This window comes from Nelumbo nucifera, chromosome 1 (assembly GCF_055504915.1).
Source record: "Nelumbo nucifera cultivar China Antique chromosome 1, China Antique-T2T, whole genome shotgun sequence".
Lineage (NCBI taxonomy): Eukaryota > Viridiplantae > Streptophyta > Magnoliopsida > Proteales > Nelumbonaceae > Nelumbo > Nelumbo nucifera.
Genome location: NC_142649.1, coordinates 128,993,857 through 129,019,541, shown reverse-complemented (window position 1 = coordinate 129,019,541; position 25,685 = coordinate 128,993,857). Strand labels below are relative to the sequence as shown.

Genomic DNA, 25,685 nt, shown 5'->3' with positions numbered 1-25,685 from the left:
TGACTAAAGAGTGACTTATATTATGATTGGATAAACTAGACATAACCCAAAAAATAATACTTGAATTAGACTTAGATGAACACAACTTAATTGGAAATGTCATTGAGCTTCATCCTTAATTTTGCTTAAAGCCCATACATTGCATGGGTCCTGACTAGTTACCAAGTATATAAGGGACAAGGCATGGGTGTCTTGAGTTTTCGACAGTGTGTGGGAAAGTCAAAAGTATTGGTTAGCTAAGAGGGAAAATTGTTTTCCGCAGGCCCTATTATAATGGCGGCTGAATACAGTTTTATTTCAATTCTACGAGATCCACCAACTTACTCCCTCTTTGCACTAAAATGAGTAAGGCCTGAATTTGGATCTGCCACACACGGGATATAACAACTGTGCATTAGGAATATTTCCCTTTTCATTCATAGGGAATATTCTTAATACATGACTTGGTGTTGTGGGTAGCAGATGCAAAGGGGAGCTTTTGCTACAAGTGCTAAATCCAGATCTCTTGCCCACCTACCCATATATCATTGCAACCACACATATGAGGGAATTTAGCTACCCACAGATTATTCCCACATTCATACCCACATAGCACCACCACCATGTATTGGGAACATCTCCCAAGGGAGATATTTCCAATCCGTAGTTGTCAGATCTGGTGGGCAGAGTTGTTGTGGGCATGCACAGGATACAGGTACATTGTTTTGTGAGCAGCGTTCTGACTTCTGAGGTCAGCAGGTTGCACGTGACGTGCACTGAGCTTCTGCTTCCCATAAAAATCCGCAGATACGCAGGTTCGATTCCGCGCCTCCATGCTATGGACGGCAGTGGTTAGTGATCGTTGCCCGTCGCATCGACTAACAAGGTTTTTATGGGTGAACATTGAGCTTACAATTTCAGTTCTTCGTCATGAGAGTTTTTCTCCTATATTTTGACGCTGTTGAAGCTCGGATAAATCATCTCATCCACCATAGATTTCATTCACTCACCGGTTGCTCTAATTCGCCTGCGTTATTATCAGAACATTGGAAACCCATTAACAGAACCCAACTTGAAACCCTGATTCTCCAGCAGTATAGTCATGGAAAATTCTATAACCTCGTAAAAAACGTTATATCCACTCCCAGTGTACTTCTCACTGCTTGCGAAAACCTTAGGGCGAAGAATCATGGTGGAACTTCTTCCTCCGATTCGTCTTCTCTTATTGACTCGGTCTCAAAGAGGTTCTCGGTCAAAGAAATGGCTCGTGAACTTAGAGAAGAACGATTTGATGTCGAATCTTGTTGCATTACGGTGTTGCCATCAAGAAAGAAAGGTGAGTCCTTGGTTCTTCCAAACCTGAATCTGAAAGTGGTTGTTGAAGCAGTTCGGATGGTTTTGGAGGTTGTTTATGACAAGCGTTTCGCAACCTTTGCTTATGGAGGGCGTGTGGGTATGGGGAGGCACACTGCAATTAGGTATCTTAAGAGTTCTGTAGAAAACCCCAGTTGGTGGTTTAGGATTAGGTTTAGTCCGCACATGTTTTGTGATCACCATTTTCGAAAACTGAGTTTGATTATGGAAGAAAAAATAGAAGATAAACTATTGACTAATCTTATTAAGAGGTTGCTTGAGTCTGAAGTTTTACGAATTGAATTTGGTGGTTGTTCTATGGGAAGAGGTTTTCCTCAAGAAAGTGCCTTAAGTGCCATTCTCATTAATGTTTTCTTCAATGGTCTTGATAAAGAAATCCAAGATATCCGTCTCAGGATGGATGAGGAAAATCCAAAACTTGATTCTAATGAACTTTTATCTTCATCTAATGTTTTCCGTAAACATATAAGGGTTTATGCAATTAGGTATTTGGATGAAATACTGGTTATAACGTCTGGCTCAAAAATGCTGACTATGGATTTGAAGAATCAGATTGTGAAGTTTTTGGAAGGGAAATTGGAGCTAAAGGTTGATAAATTAAATACTGTAATCCACAGTGCTGTCTCAGAGAAGATTGATTTTCTAGGGGTGGAGCTTCAGGCAGTTCTTCCTTCGGTTTTGCATCCCCCCATGTCAGAAAAAGCAATTAGAGCTCGGAAGAAGTACCTTAAACAGAAAGAGGCAAAAGCCTTGGAATTGAGAAATGCTAGAGAGACCAATAGGAAGAAACTTGGGTTGAAAATTTTAAATCATGTCTTCAAGAAGTTGAAGCAGTCTAATGGTTTCAAGTTTGATTTTCATATTGAGACAGAGGTCAGAGATATCTTCAGAGCTTGGGGAGAGGAAGTGGTACAAGAGTTCCTTGGGTCTTTGGAGGAGCGTCAGAATTGGCACCGACTACTTTCTGCAGGTGATTTTTTCTATTTAAAATCCATTAGGGATCAATTGCCCCATGACCTTGTGGATGCTTATGACCAATTCCAAATGCAAGTTGACAAGTACTTGAGTCCAGTCAAAATCAGAAAAGCTTTAGAGGAAGAAAAACAACATGTAGAAGAAAAAGAGATGAAAAAGTACTCAGAGAGTACGGTGGAAGATTTGACAAAATTGTGTATGAAAGTTGCTGCACCCATGCACCTAGTTAGAAAAGCTGTTAAAATGGCTGGATTTACAAATTCTATGGGGCGTCCAAGACCAATCAAGTTGCTTATCCCTTTGGATGATACTGATATTATCAAGTGGTATGCTGGCATAGGACAGAGGTGGCTTGATTTCTTTTGCTGTTGCCGTAATTTCAAAATGGTGAAAACAGTTGTAAGTTATCACTTAAGGTTTTCTTGTTTATTAACACTAGCAGAAAAGCATGAATCCACCAAACGAGAGGCCATTAAGCATTATAGTAAAGATTTGAAAATATCTGATGCAAATGGCATGGAAGAAATCTACTTTCCCACAGAAAGGGAGATTAAAATGATGGGTGATAAAAATCTTTCAGATCCAAAACCTGTAGATGGTGTTCTATCCATGGCCTTGATCAGATTGGTTTCTGATGAGCAGTTTGCATGTTCTTGTATAGCTCATTTTTGTGATAGAATGGATGTTGTTATTTATCGTATTCGGTTACTACAAAACCGCTTGAATGTGAATCCATTAAATGAAGAAAAATGGGTTCCAAGAATGGGAGCTATTCATGAAAGCTTGAACAAGAAGTGTCTCCCACTTTGTTCTGACCATGTAAGTGATTTATTCTTGGGTAGAATCACTCTCCAGGACATTGATTGTACTTCATTTATTGATGTGCGCTAAACAAGACTGTTAAGTTTGGCCCCATTATTTTCAAGAGACATGAAGAGCACATCCTTGGCAGTTTTTTGGGTAATGTGAGAAATTGAATGTTATTAATGGCTGAATTGATGGCTTTATACCAACACTTAAAATTTGCAAATGACTTTATTGTGGCATGAGGCTAACAATTTGCCACCTGTTCTGTATTCAACAGATCAACAATTTACCATGGCTAAACTTTTTTCTTTTGGTATTGAAGCAAACATCTTTGTTTGTCTGTGAAATGAATGTATAATTTTTCTGACTGAAATATTTCAATTATTATTTCTGCCCCTTTACATAAAATTTCCACATGCTTTACATTGAAGCAAATGGAGCCTTGATATGTATGGTTTATAGTGCAACGAACATGGAGCAAGATGTTTCTCTCTTATTCCTTTCATCTATGTTGTGTTTGGGAGGATGCAAAAGCTGCTGTAATGTTGGTACCAAATTTCAATATCAATTCTTGGACACCCAAAGGCATCTCAAAAAGAAGATAGCATGAATGAAATTTGATAGTTAGGAAATGGTCGAAAGCTCTGAAAACCGTTTTTTATTTATTTTTCTATAAAACAACATCTTTTTCTTGTATCTAATTAAAGAGGGTAAATGTATTTAACTCCATTATTAAGTGGAGATTATGTATTCATCTATGAGGAAATTAATTAATGAAATTTGAATCCATATCAACTTGAATATATCTTTCTATTTTTGCAGTGCTTATTTTTTTTAGGTTTTTCATTACATTAGGTTGATCAGCTAGTTGATATTTGGGTGTCTATATTTACCAGGTTCATCCAGTTTCTTAAACAAGTTCATCTCCCAGTCTAAATCAACCTCATGGAACTTAATTATTTTAGGTATATTGCACCTATGGTACTGCTACTGCCTTAATGTGGTTATATGAAAGCTAACCCTTAATAACAAAATAAATTGATATTCCAATTGGATTGCTACCTTTAGAAATAAAGAAGACATTCTATCTAGTTCTTCTAGACTTGCATAGACACCAATTATATATGCTTTGCTCTACTACAATGAACAGGAGAAAAAAAAGAACAAAAATGTTCAAAGACCTAACCATAATACAAAGAAAGAAGGGGGAAGAGGTAACCTCCGTGTTATTCAGGGTAAAATTTCCCTAGCTTCAGGTTTTGTTATTCTTCTCCATAAAATAGAAAGCCATTTTATTTAATTATTTTTTCTAGTTTTCAACAAGTCATCATGAATTTTGTTTAGGGGAAACTTTAGTATCAATTCAGTGATTATTATTAAAGATTTCCTGTTTGTGTATGTTGCCCACATTTCATTGCAAAGGAACTGAATGAAGGAAAAAAAAAAGAAAAGAAAAGAACAAAGAACTAAATTGGGCATTATTCTTCCCTGTGTTTGGCAGTTGAGGATCATGTGGATAAGGAGAATTTTATCCCTGTAGATTTGCTTGGGAGTGGTGATAAATGTCCATGTCACAGGAGTGAGATTAGACTGCTCCATACTATTTTGTTAAGGTTGCTGTTACTAACTGTAGTTGAACAATGTCTCAAGAAAGTGGAACCTTTATTGCAAGGGGAGAAGAAAAAAAGTGAAAAGTCTTCAACTCTTGTGGTCTCATTATATTGCTATTCTGAAGGGGTTGAAAGGCATATATCTAAATGTTATGAAGGGGCTGTTACTAGGTCAATGAACTTTTCATTGAATGCTCTGTTAGGCATGGATAGCCAGGTGATAGTTATTATTGGCTTCTTGAGATTAGCAAGCAGATTTTTGGAAGTAGTGTTTTATATATTAGAGTAGGTGGCAGGGCAATTTTCTCCTAGTCTATAATTCCAAAAAGAGGACAGTATAGTCATTTTAATGTTTTTTCTTGAAAAAAAAGTATATTGTATTAATATCAAACAATAAGTGGTCCTTTACATGTATATTCTATTTCGGAAGCCCCAAAAAAGTCCACCCTAAAAAAAGAAGCAGAAAATTCATCAAATACATTGTGTATATACAACCAATTCCAGAGTTGCTCTACCACCAAATTAATCACCCCTGTTTCAGAGATTAATTTCTGTTAAAAAATTCTGTTGTTTTTTTCATACCGGATGGCCCACATTACTGCAGTTGGAATGGTTGACCAGCAAACCTTTCTTTATTGGACATACCTGGGACCTGCATTCTTCTAAAAGTGCTTTGAGTGACTTCGGGAATCACCACTGTAAGTTAATTGGCTTGATAAAGTGCTGCCCAAAAGAACTGCTAAACTTGTAATGTAAAAACAGATGGCTTGATGTCTCTTCCTTACTATTGCATAGCAAACACATCAGATCTGGTGCATTCAAGCCCCTCTTCAATTTTTAATAGAGCAGTAGCTCCCCATATAGCTTTGCTTGGAAAGTGCTCCCTTGGTTCAAGTGGCTCACCAACTAGACCTTTATAAAAAGACTTAATTGAAAAATCCCCTGAATGTGAAATAAGAAGGTTCAAGTGGCTCACTAGGGACATTCAAGTAAAAATTCAATTGGTGCAAAGGTTGGAAAATGGCATGGCTGATGTACTAGCAAAACAAGGGGTTAATAGGGAAAACTATATTGGATTGAATTGTAATAGGATTTTATCCATTTTCAATTAATTGTAAAGTGGAGACTAGTTCGTGAGAGTGGTGGATCTCCTATGCTGGAATGTGTCCATTTCCAGCATCTTAGATCCTGAGATTGCAGATTTAGGTGCTGATTCTGGAATAATGCAAGGAAGTACAGCAGAAGGTGATAAGACATCACCAAAAGCAAGAAAGCCAGTCCCAAAAAGCCCAATACAACCACAACTTACAACCATGATCATTGCCCAATCGTCCAAAAGAAAACAAAAACATAGACCCATAACAAACCCAAAAAAATAAGGGCCACTAGCCCGACCCTGACCAGAGACAAATGACCCTATCCTAAAGCCTGCATCAGACTTCATCTGTGAATTCATCTTCTTGGTCTGAGAACTCCTCGTTCCATTCCCCTCTCCGTTGTAACTGAGCTTTGTTTTTCTCTTTCTCTTCCTTTTTTTTTTAATCATTTACCACATGTGATTCAGCATCCCAAGTCGATTTGTTTTCATCCATATTGAACAGGACTGGAAACATTTCTTTTAATGGCATTTTTACCAGACCGTGGGTCCATCCAGAATCTCAACTTCCTTCCATGATTCCATCTTCACCCTGAACTTTATTTTTTTACTGAAATGAGAGAAAACCGTCGATGTACCTTTCCACATGCCACAACTGTAGGATTGTTGAGGGATCTCTGGATCCCAACCATTGCTCCTTAAACCATACTTCTTAGCTATAATCTTCTTCCACAAGTTATTGTGCTCTGTAGAAAAGCTCCAGAACTACCTGCCCAGCGGGTAGTTTGGCTCTTATTGTAAATAGATTCCAAGTGTAGGTAGAGTGTATGTTTTTCCTCTCTATACCAATTTCTCTCTCTTCTTTCTCTTCTCTTTCTCTTTTTTTTTTCTCTTCTCTTTTCATTTCATTTCTTTTATACTAGAGGTTGCAGGTTTCTATGGTATCAGAGCAGGTAAATCTAGTTAAGACCTGCAATCTGTTCTATGACTTCTATCTCCTTTCCCTAAGATTGTGGTTACAGATTTATGGCCTTCTCTCATATGATCTCAGGTCTATGAGCAGGGTGAGTGCAAATCGTTTACGGCCTCCTTGGTGACTGGGTTTTTAAAGTTCCTCTATTTGGAAATTAATAGAAGAATATCATATGTGGTGCTTGTGAAATTGATGGATTGAAGGGTTTAAGAAGCTATTGTAGAAGTCAGTACAAGAGATGACAGCAGTATAATATCAGAATTGAAAATTAGTACTTTTTGGTATATGAAAGTTAGTGTGCAAATGCTTCCTTTTAGTGGTATTCCTGTGTTAACTGTGTATGAAAGATATTAGAGGATGCACTTAATCCTGATTTCAGATTGATGCAGTACTTAAAGTGGTTAATTGAATCTATGTTCGAAAGAGGCTGTACAAAAGTTTGTTCTAGCAAGCTTGTGAAGGTACAACATGTTCTGGGTGCTTACCAGTAAGGGGATCAGGTAAGTAACAATATCCTAGTGGATATTCAAAATCTGGATTGATTCAATTCAGTTTACTTTACAGTTAAGATGACCTCCATTAAACTAAACGAAGTCTATCTCAAAGCCAAAGGGAATATATTTTTTACAATATGACAATAGCTGGTTCTCTGGGAACAGTGAATAGGTTCAAGAGAATGCGCACATAATGGTGTGGCTTTGGAATAGTATGAACTATGAAGACAAAATTCAGTACAAACGTCACGTTTTTGGATACAACAAAGAATATGTGGGAAAAAGTATGTTAGTTGTATTCGGGTCAGAACAATGTAACCCAAATATAACCACTAGATCAAGACTACTTTCTGCAGGGTGACAAGAGTATAAAAGGGCAGCCTAGTGCACGAGGCTCCCACAAATGTGGGGTCTGGGGAGGGACAGATGTAAGCAGCCTTACCCCTGCACATACAGAGAGGTCGTTTCCAAGATTTGAACCCTGGTCACCAAGTCACAAGGGAGCAACACAACCATTGCACCAAGGCCCACCCTTAGGGCGACAAGAGTATAGAGGAGTATTATTTTTCTGTTCAAATTCTTAGGAATAATCTGAATGTTTGTCAGCCTCTTTCTGTAGATTTCAAAACATTGATTGTTGATTTAGCTCTTTACAAGGTTCAAAGTATCGATGCACCCAATATGCATGAACATGTGTATCAGGTGTTTTGAAGTTACATAACTTTTTTTTTTCAAAATTGGTCAGGAGGTCAGTCTTAGGCCTGCTTACCCCTTGAAAATGTTCAAAATTTCAAACCTTTGGCTCTGAAGATAATGAACTTATCTGAAGACCACTAGCAGGAAGCCCTGAATATATTGATTTAGTTGGCAAGTTCAGAAGGGATCTTGGAATTCTTATAGTGATAGATTTGGTCTTCATAGCTGCTGTATGGATGGTCTTTCTTTTCTCCACGATTTCAACCATTTATACTTCAGACACAACGAACTCCAGAAAGTACATGACATGGAAATGTAGCTGGCCAGGAATGAAAAGAGGATGCCCAGATCAATAGGGAGCACAAAGGAGATCCAAACAACTTAAAAAAAATGCCACCAGATGCTGTAAGAATTAAGGGCAGTGGACCAGCACATGCAGGACGGGTTCCTCTCTTGACAACAGAGACTGCAAAAATTAACCAGCACCTTTTACAGAGGTCAGCCTTATTAATAAACAATCAGCTTTATTAATAAACTGTAAATATATACAAAGATTACATACACCTTTTAGAGAGAATGACCTTTACTCCTCCCCATTTCAATAAAAAAACTGATTTCTGCCCATCCCCTGTTTTGCTAGGGAGGGCATCAGCCATATAGTTATTAATAAACTGTAAATATATACGAAGATTACATACCATATTTTAGAGAGGATGGTCTTTACTCCCTCTCCCCATTTCAATAAGAAAAAATAACTGATCTCTACCCATGCCCTGTTTTGCTAGGGCATCAGCCATGCTTTTTTTTGGCATGACCCTCTGCATGCTGCAATTTGGATGGTGAGCCTCGTGGTCTCAGTTTTTGAAGGAGGCAATTGGGAAATCTGTACAGCTTATCAAGAAGGTTTCAAGGGTACCTTCTCGTTGTTCTTTATGTTCTTGTTCTCGTCCCCATCTCAGCACTTCTTAGTTTTGAAACATGCAACATTAATTTAACAGAGACTACTTAGTTGAGCATAGCAATCTTGTTGGCTGGTATAACCAGCCTGGTGAACATCTATCTTTAGTTCATATGTGTTTACTATGTTCTATTACCAATGAAAGGTGAACCATGCTGGTGAAGTGGAAGTGACGCAAGGAATTGGCTACAATATGATTCCAACAATTATAAAGGGCAGTGAAGTCTGCCTTTGACATGGTTTTATAATCAAAAGTGAGGGCTCATGTCCTTTTGTCCTATTCTGGTTGTATTATTTATATAGACATAATTGATTGGGCTTTTTGTATAAATTTTCTTATTTTCTTATAATTTAGAGCTTGTTTACTTATGAAATCCAAATACTATAGGATTTTTACTTCCAGGTTGTTATGCTTACTTCTGAGGTGTTGTCCATTATGAATGTTTCCTGTTTTTTCCCTTGTTACTAAGAGCTGCCACAGTAGAATAAAATCCAAAATTCATTATGGGATGTACTTTTTTTCTAAAACAAAGCAAAAATCCTTTTAATTTGATTCAGAAATTAGAGATGCTTTCTAGGGTGGTGTTCGCCAATATGCATGGTTTTGCTGATAGGGCGGTAGTTTTTTGGTTTCAAAAACAAAATCATACAAACAAAGTCATATACAATGGGCTATGGGAGATTCTTGTACAAATTTGTTTGGAGATTTCACTACATGAAGCTTCAATTCTACTAATAGTGAATACTTGGCCTGTTTCTCCTTGTATTGTCTGTGGTGTCATTCCTGGTATTGTTTTAAAAGTTTTGACAACTTCAAGTTTGACTTACTTATCTGTAAATGAACCAACTATAAATTCTAGTTTACTTTTGCTTCAGGCTTCCTGATCTTTATCAGGTTTTCTTTTCAGGAAGAAATCAAATTCGTTTTTCTTTCTTGATGCAAGGGATCATTGAAACTGCAAGGCTAGCTACCTTTCCTGTGAAAACTCTGCTCTTCAACAAGTTGCAGGCTTCATCCATTTCTTCATACTGTCATAATGTGAGACTCAAGACTTTCCCGTCAAAACTCTGCTCTTTTTCATTTTTGGTGGACAGTAGTTCCTTAGTTTTGCCAATGACTTGTGCAAGTAAAAAAGCATATACAATTGAGTTGACTACTGAATGCAGGGATTTGTCATTTTGTCTTATATAAAATTTAAATTGTCAAAGACAAGTTTACATAAGTTTCTCTATGAATTAATATGGTCTAATACTGGATAAAAGACTTGTCCAACAAGAAATTTGAATTGCTGAAGTTTGGTTTACAAAGTTCTGTTGAATCAATGCATTATTTCAATATGACTGATAGAAGGACATCAGTACAGATGCAAATATGAATTTCCACTAGCATTACAAGATCCCAACCAAATGGGACTCCAGCATCAATGCTGCAGGTTCTAACAGCATTGGCATCATAAAGTTTATTAGTTAAAATGGTCTTACTATGAAGTTGTATGATCATAAAGTTTAGGGATTAGTTATATGTAAGCAGAACCTGCTTTTTTTAAATGGTTTCTTATTGGTGATTGGTGAAAACAAATAAATATATCTCCAGTAGTCACAGCAGCAGAACCTGCAGTAGAAAAATATATCCCCTACAGAACCTTTCCATGTTTGGGAGAGAGGAGGGGGGGGGGGCAACATCTATCTGAAGGGATGAGAGATTCATCGTATAGACGCCTGAATCTTGTGGAATAGAATGGGCAAATTTCAAAAATTTCTCTCCTTCCTACTGGGAATCACATTCCCTCTTTTAGAAAAATCATATTTTTAGGATCAATCTTGAACCAAGAACCGAATAAGATCTGAACAAAAACAGTAGGAGAGGGATATACCTGATATGGAGAAACAATATCTCCCAATGGAGGTGTTCACGCTTAAGGAAGGAACCAAAAACTGTTCCCACTGAAGATGGCGCAGTGCAGGATGGAGCAGAATCAGCAGCGTTCTTCAAAAGAACCAGATCCTTTGCAAGTATTAGCTAGACGACATGTGAGCACTTCTTCCAATCAGTTCTTTCACAAAGGACTGATATCAAGATCCAATCTTGATCACTCCCACTGACAATAGGAGATCAAACTGGCAGATATGGCGGCGACAGGAAGGAGGCGGCAAGAGAGATTTATCGCAGTGATGCTGAATTCTCTCTTCTGTGATTTCAGCTCTGAAGACAGAATGTGAAGTGTGTCAAAAGGCTGCCCCCCCCTCCTCCTTTTATAACCTTAAAGGGATCAACTCCTAATCCCATTAGGAGTTGCTGATCCAAATCATATTTGGATCATAATTCCCTTTAAGTGATAAGGGTAAACCCTTATCTTATCTGCAGATTAGATCAACCTTCTCCTAATCTCATTAGGAGATTTCCAGATCTGAATCACATTTAGATTTGGACTCTCTAAGTGGATAGGGTTAAGACCCAATCCTATATGCTAATCTAATTTCATAATTCGCCCCTTATTTAACTGATCAAATCAGCCCAATTCGAAATGGGCTTTAGGCCCATTAAGGTTATGTGCTCGCTTAGCCTTCCAAACTGTTGCCCAGTTGGGCTTCATTGTATGGCATGGGACCCAAACATTGATCTACACATCAGCCACATGGGTTCAGCCCAGCCTTTGTTACAAGGCCTGGTCGAATACACTATTATGGACAGTGCACCCCCTGAAACCCATCACATGGGCTCTATGGGCCCAACACTTACCGTAAGTGGTCTCTGGGCCAAGCCACCTTGTAACACCTAGGGACTGTGGGCAGATGCAAGATTAGCCCATCAGATATTACCCTCAATGGTCTTACACTTAACCTCTCAGCCCATAATGATTAAACACTGCCCGACAAGAGATGACCTCTCCCTCGGCTACAAGGAACAGTGTTGCACTTTCTACTTACATGGATCCCGGGAATTAAAACCTTTTGCAAAGGTTTGAAAATCATAATATATATACTTTTATATCTCATATAAAATATATTTTGCAAAACAAATCTCAACGATTGAAATCGGCTACCGGTAGTCTTGGTTTCCATCAGAGAAAGTGCATCCCCGATCATTACCTTTGTCCGACAAAGAGGCTGATCCTGTCACTATGATCACCCACTCAGATGAATTCTCAGACAGTCCCAACATACCCAGGTTTTGACCCCCGCTAAGGATCTCACTGATTGGCATATCAAAGACAGCCCAATCCGACACCTAGTGTAGTATCATAATCGAGTCTAGGGGTCAGGTGTAACTTTCCAGTTTTGCCCATCAATCTCCAAGGTCCAGGGCAATACTGGAAATCTGGTCCGGTTCAAAGATTCAATTAATCCTACACTGCATGTGCCTTGGGTCTCACCCTGGCGACTGAGACAAGCCACCCCAACATTTGGTAGCACACCAGTGTCAGCCTTGGCAGGATAAATCTCCCCAGACTTATCCAACGGCTGTGAACATTCTAAACTAACACGAGTCTCATAAGTGTCCAGTTTAAGGGTATTACACAGAAACACACCACAAGAACATGAATCAAATATGTACTTTATTCATTTACAATAAATTCATAATGTACATCATTCTGATTGGAGCTAAGGGCATACAACTGTCTAACACTATCACCATTACCACTAGGAAGGCTTCTCACATTTTCCATGATAGTAACTAAGGGAAGGAATTGTGTATGGACTACTGTTAAACTTGAGAAAAGGCCAAATATGTAGGAAGAGAAGAATATTATGAATTGACAATGGCAGGTAAACCCCCTGTTCCTTTCATTGTATTTTCTTGGTTAGAACTTAGCAGACGTCAAGGAACAAAAGCTCCAGAGTCAGTCCTGTTCTTCTAATTATGCAAAGAAGTAAGGGTGTTAAGGAGGTAAACTGAAACCATAAGAGATCTCTTCTTTATCACTTTAAAATTTTCTTTTTACTTGGTAACTTCCAATTAAAGGGACAAGTTCAGCTTTGATTCTTATCATTGATCATCGATGCAAAGATAGATTCATATGTTTACGAATAAATTGGTTATAACCATTAACAAGCTCTAACAACCAGCCTCTATTCGTATTATTCGACAACCAAAACAAGCTCTTTGATTGCTTATCTTATTAATAGACAATCCTAAACAAACTCTTAGGATTTAATCTAATAATAGCATTAAGAGGGGAGAGACCCAATTCTGGTCAGCGATCTTACAAGCTTGGACCGTTTAAACCAGATCATACATTTTCCTAACATAGATCGAAAACTTTTTTGCAATCAATTTCTGTTAGTTGCCACCATGATTGAACCTACCAATCATATACGAAACTGGAGGTTCAATCGGCCATAGATTATTTGCATTGAATGAGCAAGGGGCCCTTCTTGCTTAATCAATAAAAATAATCATCACAGTTAATCGCAGAAAATATATGAATACCCATAAACAATGAACTGACATAAGAATCAATTTGATCTCACAATGTTTAAAGAATCAAAGCTTCCCTAACCCTTCAATCAGAAATAAAAACTTACAGACACTCCATGATAAAATTGCAGTATCCAGATGAGAGGGGGGCGAACTCTGCTTTTTCCTCATTGGTTGTTGATGTCTCTCTCTGAAGGCTGAAGCTCTTTTGGAGGATTTGATGGCCTAGGTGCTAGTCCGCCCCCCTTTTTATAGCTTTAGGAGGGAGCTGTCTCCTGCTCCTTTAAGGAGTTCTTTCTCCTTTGGGAGATCAGTTATCTAATAGATAATGCTTAGATTAGATCTAGTCTATCCTTATCTCTTATCTGGTAATCCTAATCTTCTTTTATCTTTCTAGAAATACAATAGGAAATTGGATCTGATAGGATTCTTTGATGTTTTTTATTCTTGCATTCGTATTGGGCTTCTTTAGCGAATTGGGCCACCACAAGGATTCTCTGCGAACTGGGCTTCAGCTGCGAAATGGGCTTCAGTTGCGAAATGGACTTCAGTTGTGAAATGGGCTTCTTTGGGAATTTGCTTAGAATTCGGGCCCAATTTTGACCTCAATGCAGTTCGAATATATCAAAACTCAAAACATGAAAGTTATAGAGTTTTTCCTTATCTTTCCAATTCATCTTGAATCATCTCAATCGGAGTCCGGATGGGAGAGTTATGCCCAAATTATCTCGCGGTGCCGAAACTATGTAAAATTACCCGATTAACCTTGTTTTTCCCCTGACACCTTTTTTCATGCCCTAAATCGAAATACAAGAATAGTGAGTCCAATTAGGTACTAATTAAGTATAAAAGACTGAATATTGATGGATAAAAATATGATAATTTTTATTCTCATCAAATCCCCCCACACTTAAACCTTGTCCGTCCTCGGGCAAGACAAAATTCAAGCAAAAATAAAACAAGAACAGACTAAATATCCTACCAATCTTTAAACTCAACTCTACTTCATCTTTTTCCACAAATATTCTAGGTTAAATATTGTGAACCGTTAAATCAACACAACCAAGTCATACACGACTCATTCATCAGTCAATCCAATTTTTGTTACTGCAAACCAGGTAGTAAATCAGGGAAAACCTTTTTATCTTATCTCTTTTTATTTTCTTTTTCTCTCATCTGAAGAAGTGAGTGCATTTTATGCTCCATCTCACTTTTGGGTTATTCGGCCAGTAGGTGCATTTTATGCTCCGTCTTACTATCAGATGACTTGGCTGGTAGGTGCATTTTATGCTCCATCCTACCATCGGATGACTTGGCTGGTAGGTGCATTTTATGCTCTATCCTACCATTGGATTACTTGACCGGTAGGTGCATTTTATGCTTCATCCTACCAATTGTGGCAATGGTTAAGTAATTACCCTATTTACTTAAACCTGAGTTTAGGACTAGCTTAACTGGAAATGGCTTTAGATAAGTCGTGTATTTTTTAATTGTACCTCATTACTAGGTCCACAAGAATTTTTCCAAAATATTATTTCAATTGATTTTAAAAGAGTTGAGGATTTGATATATATATATATATATATATATATATCTATTGAACTGAAATAAAATCCTATACTCTCCCCCCCACACTTAGTCTACGTATTGTCTTCAATGTAAGGTAAAACGAAAAGGTGGAAATAACTTAACTATAAATGCAAAAAACAAGAAAAAGAAGAAAAAAAAAGGAAAAAGAAACTTCCCTGTTTTTAATCATAAACTGGATCCTCCAGGTCTTGTAGTTGCAACTTCCGATGCCTTCCCCTTTCATCTATCATGGGTGGGTTCAAATCTGGAATAGGGACCTGCAAAATAGAGGGTACAGGTTTCTTGTTAGGAATTGGCCACATAATATAAGGAGCATTATCTGACTGTTGTAACTCTGGAGAACCATTCAATGCTGCAACAGTTTCTTGCAATTTAGAACTCCAAGTTAACTTCTCTTTCTCAGGATGCTTACTAATGGTGATTTCGAATACATCATTCCCATCAAGATCAAAAGCTTCTTGTGCTAGATCCTTGCATTTAGGAGGTAATTCCTTTTGGAGGATTGCTGAAACATTTTCCCCTATGTGGACTTTTTCATCACCTTTCAACTTCTTTTTAGTGGTGCACAACTCCTTGAGGATTTTAGCATAGCGGGGTACTTGCTTCATTGCATCAAGGAGGGGATTATTTACCTCAACCTTGCAGAATGTCTCAAGAATATCATTGTCTTGCTCATCCTTCTTGGATTTTGCAAATCAACTAGGAAAAGGTGGAGGGATCACTATGGCTTGGGGCTTTTTACCGCTTGGATCTTGAGTTTGGGGTGACAGTGCTTCCTTTTCTATTTCGTCTTCAGTTGTATTATTAGGCACTTCCTTGCTAGGTCTATTCAGCTCCTTTCCGCTTCTCAAGGTGATCGCACTAACATTCTGCTTCGGGTTGACCATGGTCTGGGAAGGTAGCCTTCCTGATACTTGAGATTCCATTCGATTCATAGTAGTTGCCAATTGGCTAACCTGATTCTCCAAGTTTCGGATGCTTGTCCTTATCTCCTGTTGAAATTGTTGAGTGTTAGTTGCAAGTGCTTTAACAATTTTATCTAGAGACATGGGTTAGACGATGAATATTGTGGAGCCTGTGGTCTAGACTGATATTGTTGTTGGAAGCCAAAGGGCTTGACTCCATAGCTAAGGTTAGGATGATCCCTCCATCCTGCATTGTAGGTATTTGAGTAGGGATCATATCTCTTTTGTGGGAAGCCTCCAACAGCATTGGCTTGTTCATAGGGTTCATCTTAAAGTGTAGGGCACATGTTGGTTGGATGTCCCGTAGTTGTACAAATCCCACAAGCCTTCACCGTTTGCATATTACCTATAGTCATTTGACGAACAAGAGAGGTCAAACTTGCAATTTGTTGTTCTAGGGAAGAGATGTTTACCTTATTAGCATGGTTTGCTGGAGGGTTGAGCCTATAGCCAAACTGTTGAGAGTTGGCCGCCATGTTCGAGATCAATTCTCTTGCTTGGGTAGGAGTTTTGTTCACCAACACACCTCCGCTTGCTGCATCAATCATACTTCTATCCATCGGCAATAACCCTTCGTAGAAATATTGGATAAGGAGCTGGTCTGGAATCTGATGTTGTGGATAGCTGGCACAGAGTTGTTTAAATCTCTCACAGTATTTGTAGAGAGTTTCCTCACTGAATTTTCTTATACCACAAATCTCCTTTCTGATGTTAGCAGCTCGGGAGGTAGGGAAGAACTTTTCAAGAAATTGCCAATCCTTAGCTTTATCAGCTAATGAGAAAGGAAAGACACAGTTTGATCTGTTCCTCGGTAACACCTTGAAGTTTCATGCTTAAGCATACTACATGGAATTCTTTTAAGTGTTTGTGGGGATCTTTACCTGAAAGTCCTCGAAAAGTAGGAAGTGTATAAGACCAGATTTGAGTTCGAACGGTACCGCTAGATCTGCATATTCGATGTAGAGAGGTTGTTGGTGCAGGTCCGGTGCGGCTAGTTCTCTAAGAGTTCTCTCTTCGTTGTTGGCCATGACTTCTTCTTCAGGATGGTTAGATGGCTCAACGATCTTTGCAGCCAACTTCACTCCGGGAGTTGGGAGTGATACTGATTGGTTGCGACATTGCTTGGCTTCTTTCCTCAAGCGGCAAACTGTGTTTTCGATTTCGGGATCGTAGTGGAGTTCACCTACATGAGAAGAAAAAGGCATAAACCAAGCAAAAGGAAATAAATCTAGTTAGGACGCCAATCCCCGGCAACAACGCCAAAATTTGGTGGGTGTTGAATCAAACCAAAGATAAATAGTCTTGCTCCAATTAAATAATTTGTAGATAGTGATGCGCAATGTCGTATCCATAGGGATTGGGTGGATTTATTTTCAAGTAATCGAAGTAGGGGGGTTGTGCAGATAAGGAAAATAAGATGAAATAAGGAAAATAACAGGAAATAACAGAAAGTAAGATCAAATTGATGGGAGGTAGCTTCCAATTGAAGGGACAAGTTCAGCTTTGATTCTTATCATTGATCATCGATGCAAAGATAGATTCATATGTTTATGAATAAATTGGTTATAGCCATTAACAAGCTCTAACAACCAGCCTCTATTCGTATTATTCGACAACCAAAACAAGCTCTTTGATTGCTTATCTTATTAATAGACAATCCTAAACAAACTCTTAGGATTTAATCTAATAATAGCATTAAGAGGGGAGAGACCCAATTCTGGTCAGCGATCTTACAAGCTTGGACCGTTTAAACCAGATCATACATTTTCCTAACATAGATCGAAAACTTTTTTGCAATCAATTTCTGTTAGTTGCCACCATGATTGAACCTACCAATCATATACGAAACTGGAGGTTCAATCAGCCATAGATTTTTTGCATTGAATGAACAAGGGGCCCTTCTTGCTTAATCAATAAAAATAATCTTCATAGTTAATCGCAGAAAACATATGAATACCCATAAACAATGAACTGACATAAGAATCAATTAGATCTCACAATGTTTAAAGAATCAAAGCTTCCTTAACCCTTCAACCAGAAATAAAAACTTACAAACACTCCATGATGAAATTGTAGCTTCTAGATGAGAGGGGGGCGAACTATGCTTTTTCCTCATTGGTTGCTGATGTCTCTCTCTGAAGGCTGAAGCTCTCTTGGAGGATTTGATGGCCTAGGTGCTAGTCCGCCCCCCTTTTTATAGCTTTAGGAGGGAGCTGTCTCCTGCTCCTCTAAGGAGTTCTTTCTCCTTTGGGAGATCAGTTCTCTAATAGATAATGCTTAGATTAGATCTAGTCTATCCTTATCTCTTATCTGGTAATCGTAATCTTCTTTTATCTTTCTAGAAATACAACAGGAAATTGAATCTGATAGGATTCTTTGATGTTTCTTATTCTTGCATTCGTATTGGGCTTCTTTAGCGAATTGGGCCGCCACAAGGCTTCTCTGTAAACTGGGCTTCAGTTGCAAAATGGGCTTCAGCTGCGAAATGGGCTTCAGCTGCGAACTGGGCTTCTCTACGAATTTGCTTAGACTTTGGGCCCAATTTTGACCTCGGTGCAGTCCGAATCTATCAAAACTCAAAACATGAAAGTTGTAGAGTTTTTCCTTATCTTTCCAATTCATCTTGAATCATCTCAATCGGAGTCCGGATGGGAGAGTTATTCCCAAATTATCTTGCGGTGCTGAAGCTGTGTAAAATTACCTGATTAGCCTTGTTTTTCCCATGACGCCTTATTTTGTGCAAAAAATCAAAATACAGGAATAGTGAGTTCAATTAGGTACTTATTAAGTATAAATGACTGAATGTTGAGGGATAAAAGTATGATAATTTTTATTCTCATCAGTAGCATCCATCTTTTTAGCTATGTTATGCTTTCTCTCATTTTCAGCAACAGACCAAGCTACCTACCAAAAATAGCTTTTACTTTTTAGGTCACAAAATGTAATCATGTTTCTTTATGCATTCTAGTTTATGTTCTGTATTAGGATAGAGATCTATTTGAAATACATTTCCTTGTTGTAGGAAGGATTCCTAATTTGCAATATTTGCAAGCGAGAATCATTTCATCTTGTAGAGTTAAGAAATATTTTCTCTATTCTCTCTATTCTGGTTTTTCTTTATATGTTCTAAGGAGCGACTTGTCAATGCTCTTGAGTCTTGACATCATTGTAGTCTTGCAAATTAAATGAAGCCGACATTGAACTAACATATAACTTAGCTAACAAGAACTCAATGGTAATAAAGAATTTCTGTAGTTTCTGTTATTTTTCTGCATATTTTGTGTTTTCTGTAATTTCTGTTTTTTTGCAAATTCTAATATTTTTCTGCAATTTCTATGTTTTTCTCAGTTATATTAAATTTTAGAATGGAATGTTTTTGAATATTTCAGCCAGTTACGATCAAATCGGGTCCAATATGATCCATTTACATTAAAACAAATTGGATTGGGTCCTCTTTCTAGTGGACTTGGATCAAATTGGATCCAAGTTGTTTGTAAAAGATTTGTAGAAAGATGGGCCAAATGGCTCATAGGCTGTTTATCCTTTTTATCTTTTATGATCTTTGCTGTAATGGGCCTTAATCTGGGCCTATTCTAGGCCTATTTTTTCTTATGTTTTTTTTAATTTTTTGCCCAACTAAGGGCTTCTTTGTAAATTACCAAAGTTTAACTTAATAAAATAGAATCAAGGGTGTAAGAGAAGAGATTATGCTTGAAAATCTCTCTCTCTGAATCCAAGTTGCCGCCACCTTCTTCATCTTCTCCCCTTTTGAACTCTGATTTCTGCTACTTTCTTTTGATTCTTTGCATCTTTGTAAATAATCATTTCTTCTCAAAAAGCTGTTTTTCTTCTTGGTATCAGAGCAAACTCATTTTTCCCCTTTTTTTCACCTTTTTTTTCATACACAGTGTGTATGGAGAACTGAATCGTATGAATAGTTAGACACCTTTTTCAGCCCAGTTGTTAGTGGTTTCTGGAGAGAAGAGGACTGACTTTGTCACCCCCTTGACAGATTCAAGTGTGTTGCCCGAAACCCTAATTTTCTGGAGAAATTTGATTGTGGGCCCCACAGGGAGTTTGACCTGGGCGCTCAGTGACTGAAGGCTTTCTCATTCTCCTTCTTGAAGATCGAATCAAGTGGATTGGTGTTCTGTGAAGTCTACAAGGAGCGGCTGAATTTTCTCCGTTTCTCCCAGCTTCCGGGTGTGACGCAGATTATTGGTACGACTGTATAGAGGTTGGCTCACAACACAATTTTGTTCTGTCTTCATTTGGTGTTTTTCGAAGTTGTTTAAAATCATTTTTGAGGTGTTTAAGAAGATGAACTCCTCAGACATTGAAAACAAGCATGTTGCTGAATCCGGACAGGTTCCGGGAGCCTCTGTAGACTCTCTACTGGCTGTGACCACAATCAAACTGGATGGAACTAATTATTTGGCTTGGTCACAATCACTAAAGATTCATATTTGTAGTAGAGGCAAGTGAGGTTTTATCTCTGGGAGCAAAAAGGCTCATTCGGAAGATGACCCATCATATGAAAAGTGGATGCAAGAAAATTATACTGTTATTGGGTGGCTTGTGAATTCAATGCAACTATAGGTTAGTCAATACTATTTGTGGATGAATTCAGCAAAGGAAATTTGGGATAGTGTTGCTGAAACCTATTCCCAAAAATTAAATATGGCCAGAGCTTACAAGTTGAGAAATGATGTGAAGAATTTAAGATGGGGAGAAACCATTAGCTGTATACTTCTCAACACTGAAGTCTTTATGGCAAGAAATAGATTTGATAGAAATTGTAACCTGGGACACCACTAATGATGCTGAGACTTATATAAAACTGGTTGAGAGAAACATGGTGTTTGAGTTCTTGATAGGACTAAATCCAGAGTATGATATTACAAAACAAAATATTTTATCAAAGGATAGTGTCTCACTGTCTCAATCATATGCCTTGGTAAGTAGTGAAGAAAGCAGGAGACTTGTCCAAGTTCAAGGGGCTGGTCTAAATGATCACTTTGCTAATATGGGAGTGAAACCCAAGGGGGTTGCAGGGATTCTAAGTAGCTTAGGGAAGAAAGAGATTGTTTGTAAGTATTGTAAAAAGCCAAAATACACTAAAGACAAGTGATGAAAATTGCATCCTGAGCTCCTACCACTTCAGTTTCAGAAGAAGCCTGATAATAAAAGGGCAGGGAGTGCTAATGTTGCTGCTGGTCTAGATAGTGAGATACCAAACTGAAGAGATGACGGCTAGTGTGCAGTTAGTAGCTATGAAGGCAGAATATGAGAAGTTTGGGAGGATAATCAGTCACCTAGAGGGTGTGACCTCTTCTTCCAACCCTTCAGAAAATTTAACCTCTTCTGCATTTGCTCATTCAGGTATACGGGCTTCTGCCAATCGTGCAACCATTTCAGGTAATTGTAGGATCCCTTGAATTATTGATTTTGGTGCTTCTGATCATATGACTAGCCTTTCTATTTTGTTTGTTTCATATGATTTACTTCATGGACGTGACAAAATCACCCTAGCCGATGGCTCTCTTGCCCCTATCTCCGGCAATGGAACCATCAAGGCTACAGACTCCTTGGTTATTTCTTCTGCTCTTCATGTACCTAGACTAAATACAAACTTGTTATCTGTAAGTAGCCTAACTAAGTCATTAAACTGTTGTGTAACCTTCTTCCCTTCCTACTATGTTTTTCAGGATCTGGAGTCTCAGAAGGTCATTGGGAGTGACCGTGAGGTGAATGAAATATACCTGCTAGATACTCCTGGACAGTGCCATGAACAACCTAGAAAAGCTGCTTTTTGGTCTACATCTACAGAGTCCATCAATCGAGTCATGTTATGTCATTTTCGTTTGGGTCATCTTTCTTTTTCAACATTAAGTCATTTATTCTCAGAACTGTTTAAGGGAATTAGTTTGTCCAGTCTTCATTGCGAGTCTTGTGAATTGTCAAAACATTGTAGAAACAGTTATCCTTTGAGTAATAAAATATATTCTTCTCCTTTTAATATTGTGCACTCTGATGTGTGGGGGCCTTACCACTTACCCTCTATGGGTGGCTACAAATATTTTATCTTGTTCATTGATGACTTTTCTTGGTTCACTTGGATATTTTTGATAAAGTCCCGTGATGAAGTTCCCAGACTTGTGAGGCAATTCCATGAATTTGTTGTAACCCAGTTTGATACCAGGATTAAAATTTTCAGATTCGACAATGCAAAAAAATATTTTGAGAAATATTTGACCTGCTATCTCACTGATTTAGGGGTTATTCATCAAAGCTCCTGTGTTAGGACCCAATAACAGAATGGAGTTGCTGAAAGAAAAAATAGGCATACTATTGAAGTTGCAAGAAGTATTTTATTTGCCTCACATGTCCTTACAAAGTTTTGGGGTGATGCTGTTCTCACTGCTACCTACCTTGTGAACCGTATGCCATTCAGGGTTTTAGGGTTTAACTCTCCCTTCAGTCTCCATCCGGACAATGATCTTTTTTCTATTCCTCTTCGTGTCTTTGGTTGCACCTGTTATGTATATATCCCAAGTGTCCAAAGACATAAATTTGGACCAAAAGCCCACAAGTGTATCTTACTTGGTTATTCCCCCACACAGAAGGGTTATTATTGTTTTGATTTGAAGACTGACACTCGATATGTTTCAATGAATGTCACTTTTGGTGAGATTTCTTCCTTTTATGGTTCCTCCCTGGAGAAACATTGTCCAAAGGGGGAGGATTTGTCACATGTGTTTGCTCTTCATCTTCCTGTCCTAGTTGAGTCTCTTCCTCCTCCCCCTTTACCTCCTCTCCCTCTTTTTAATCCCAGGATGTATCAAAGGCAAAGAACCAGAAATGAGTAGGTTATTTCCCTTACAACACATGAGCCTCATGCACTTCCAGTTACAAATGAGACAACAGGTACTGTTACAGCCCCTTTGGAGCCATCCTTCCCAGACCTTGATATCCCCATTGCTATTAGGAAAGGAAAAAGGAAATGTATTGCACATTGCATTTCTAAACACCTTTCTTATAGTTTGCTCTCTCTTTCATATTTTGCCTACATTTTTTCTGTTGCCTCTAATCCAATTCCCAGGTCTGTGTCAGAAGCTCTTAATATTACAAAATGGAGGGATGCTATGAGAACAGATATTGATGCCCTGCACAAGAATGACACTTGGGAAGTGGTTGATTTGCTTGAAGGGAAGGACCCAGTAGGCTGTAAGTGGGTCTTTACTATCAAATATCATGCTGATGACACCATTGAAAGGTACAAGGCTAGGTTGGTTGCAAAAGGCTATACATAGACATATGGGATTGATTATCTGGAGATTTTTGCCCCTGTTGCCAAGATGACTTCTGTGAGAGTTTTTCTATATTTGGATGTGCATTCAAATTAGCCACTTTATCAACTGGATGTAAAGAATGCATTTCTGAATGGAGAATTACATGAGGAGGTTTATATGTCTCTTCCTCTAGGGATGTATGAAACAGATATGAAAGGAAAGGTCTGTAGGCTAAAGAGATCTCTTTATGGACTCAAATAGTCCCCTAGAGCATGGTTTGAAAGGTTTAGGGCTGCCCTTGTTAGTTTTGGCTATGTACAGACACAGTCTGATCATACACTCTTTGTGAAGAGGAGAGGATTCTTGGTTGTTTACCTGATTGTGTATGTTGATGATATTGTTGTGACTGATAATGATGTCTCGAGAATTAATGATCTCAAATCTTTCCTTCATACAGAGTTCGAGATCAAAGATCTAGGGGAATTGAGATGCTTTCTTGGCATAGAAGTTGTTAGATCCAAGGATGTGATTCTTATCTCTCAGAGGAAGTATGTTTTTGATTTGCTCTCTGAAACAGGGAAGATGGGTGCTAGACCAGTTGCTATTTCTATTGATATGAGCCACAAACTCTCTGCTTCAGATGAAATATTGTTAGAAGACAAGGGAGTCTTCTAGAGGCTACTTGGGAAACTTCTTTATCTATGCATGACTTGGCCAGACATTGCATACGCTGTCAGTTGCATCAGTCAGTTCATGCATGTTCCCAGGGATACTCATATGGCAACAGTAGAGCGGATTCTGTATTATTGGAAGGGCTCCCCTAAAAAGGGAATTCTATTTGCCAAGCATGGCCATATGAAACTTGAAGCCTACATAGATGCTGACTGGGTTGGAAACATTGATGACAGAAGATCTACCTCTGGGTACTGTAGCTTGGTGGCAGGTAACATTATCTCTTGGAGAAGCAAGAAACAATCAGTTGTTGCTCGATTTTCAGCCGAAGCAGAATAAAGAGCCATGGCACATGGAGTTTCTGAACTATTGTGGCTTAAATCATTGATGGAGGAATTGGGTATTGAGCACGATAAGCCAATGATGTTATACTGTGATAATCAGGCCGCCATCAACATTGCTCACATCCATGTGCAACATGACAGAACTAAGCATATTGAAGTTGACAAACACTTCATTCGAGAAAGAGTGGCTTCTGGTGAAGTGTGTCTACCTTTCATCACCTCTGAAGGACAGTTAGCAGATTTCCCCACCAAGGGCATTTCCAAGACTAAAATTCAGCATGATATTGGCAAGCTTGGCATGGTTGACATCTATGCTCAGCTTGAGGGGGACTGTAGAGAAGATGGGCCGAATGGCCCATAGGTTGTTTATCCTTCTTATCTTTTATGATATTTGCTGTAATGGGCCTTAATCTAGGCCTATTTTGGGCCTATTCTTTCTTATGTTAAGTTTTTTTTTTTTTTTAATTTTCTGCCCAACTAAGGGCTTCTCTGTAAATTACCAAAGTTTAACTTAATAAAATAGAATTAAGGGTGTAAGAGAAGAGATTATGTTTGAAAATCTCTCTCTGAACCCAAGTTGCTACCACCTTCTTCTTCATCTTCTCCCCTCTTGAATTCTGATTTTTGTGACGTGAATAAAAATTATCATATTTTTATCCCCAATTACTCATTCTTTTACAGTAAATTAACACTTAATTGGACTCATTACTCTTGTATTTCGATTCAGGGCAAGCAAGAAGGCAACTGGAGGAAAACAAGGCTAATCGGATGATTTTGCACAGTTTCGGCACCATTCAGTAATCGGGGCATAACTCTCAACTCCGGACTCTGATTGGGATGATTCAAGATGCAATGGAAAGATAAGGGAGAACTCTACAACTCTCATGTTTTGGGTTTTGATAGATTCGATCTACATTGAGGTCAAAATCGGGCCCGAAGTCGGAGCAAATTCGTAGTAAAGCCCAGTTCATAGCTGAAGCCCAATTCGCAGGAAAGCCTTGTAGCGGCCCAAGTTATTAAAGAGCCCAACTCGAATTCAAGAATGAAGAGCCCCATCAGATTTAAATTTTAAATGTAATTCTAGAAGGATAAGAAGATTGAGATTAGATCACTAGATAAGAGATATGATAGGATTAGTTCAGAACCAATTAGGACTTTCTAATTTTGAGGATAATCTCCTAAAGGGAGTTGGAAAACAGCCCTTCCCCTAAAGCTATATAAGGGGGGGGGGGGTGGACTAGTTTCAACACTCAATCAATTCAGAAGATTAGTCCATCCATCTGGGAAGCAGAGCAAGAAGGAGTCGATAATCATGAGTGACTAAGCTTTTCTTTTCTGATTCAAGGGGGATTTTCGATTCAATTGTGTCGTCGCGAGGTTCTGTGTATAATTTAAATTCTTGCTTTTAATTCAAGTATTCGTTGATTCTTGTGCATGTTC

General features: G+C 38.3%; 1 protein-coding gene across 7 annotated transcripts; it reads left to right on the top strand.

The window, feature by feature from the left end:
* Positions 1–822: 822 nt before the first annotated feature.
* On the top strand, positions 823–25,590 carry LOC104613210 (RNA-directed DNA polymerase (reverse transcriptase)). 7 transcript variants are annotated; one of them, XR_016080135.1, is made up of 4 exons: positions 823–2,727; positions 8,790–8,916; positions 9,108–9,216; positions 9,871–10,259. XR_016080135.1 is itself a non-coding variant. In XM_088894209.1 (3 exons), the coding sequence occupies exons 1-2, from the start codon at positions 910–912 to the stop codon at positions 9,195–9,197; spliced, it is 1,908 nt and encodes a 635-aa protein (XP_088750335.1). In that variant the 5' UTR covers positions 823–909; the 3' UTR covers positions 9,198–9,216; positions 9,871–10,258. The 7 variants fall into 7 exon arrangements, 4 of the variants coding, with proteins under 4 accessions (XP_088750335.1, XP_019055990.1, XP_010279238.1 ...); XR_016080134.1 differs by lacking the exons at positions 8,790–8,916; positions 9,108–9,216 and adding an exon at positions 24,973–25,590 and having other exon boundaries at positions 823–3,147; positions 9,871–10,001; XM_088894209.1 differs by lacking the exon at positions 8,790–8,916 and having other exon boundaries at positions 9,871–10,258.
* Positions 25,591–25,685: the final 95 nt, after the last annotated feature.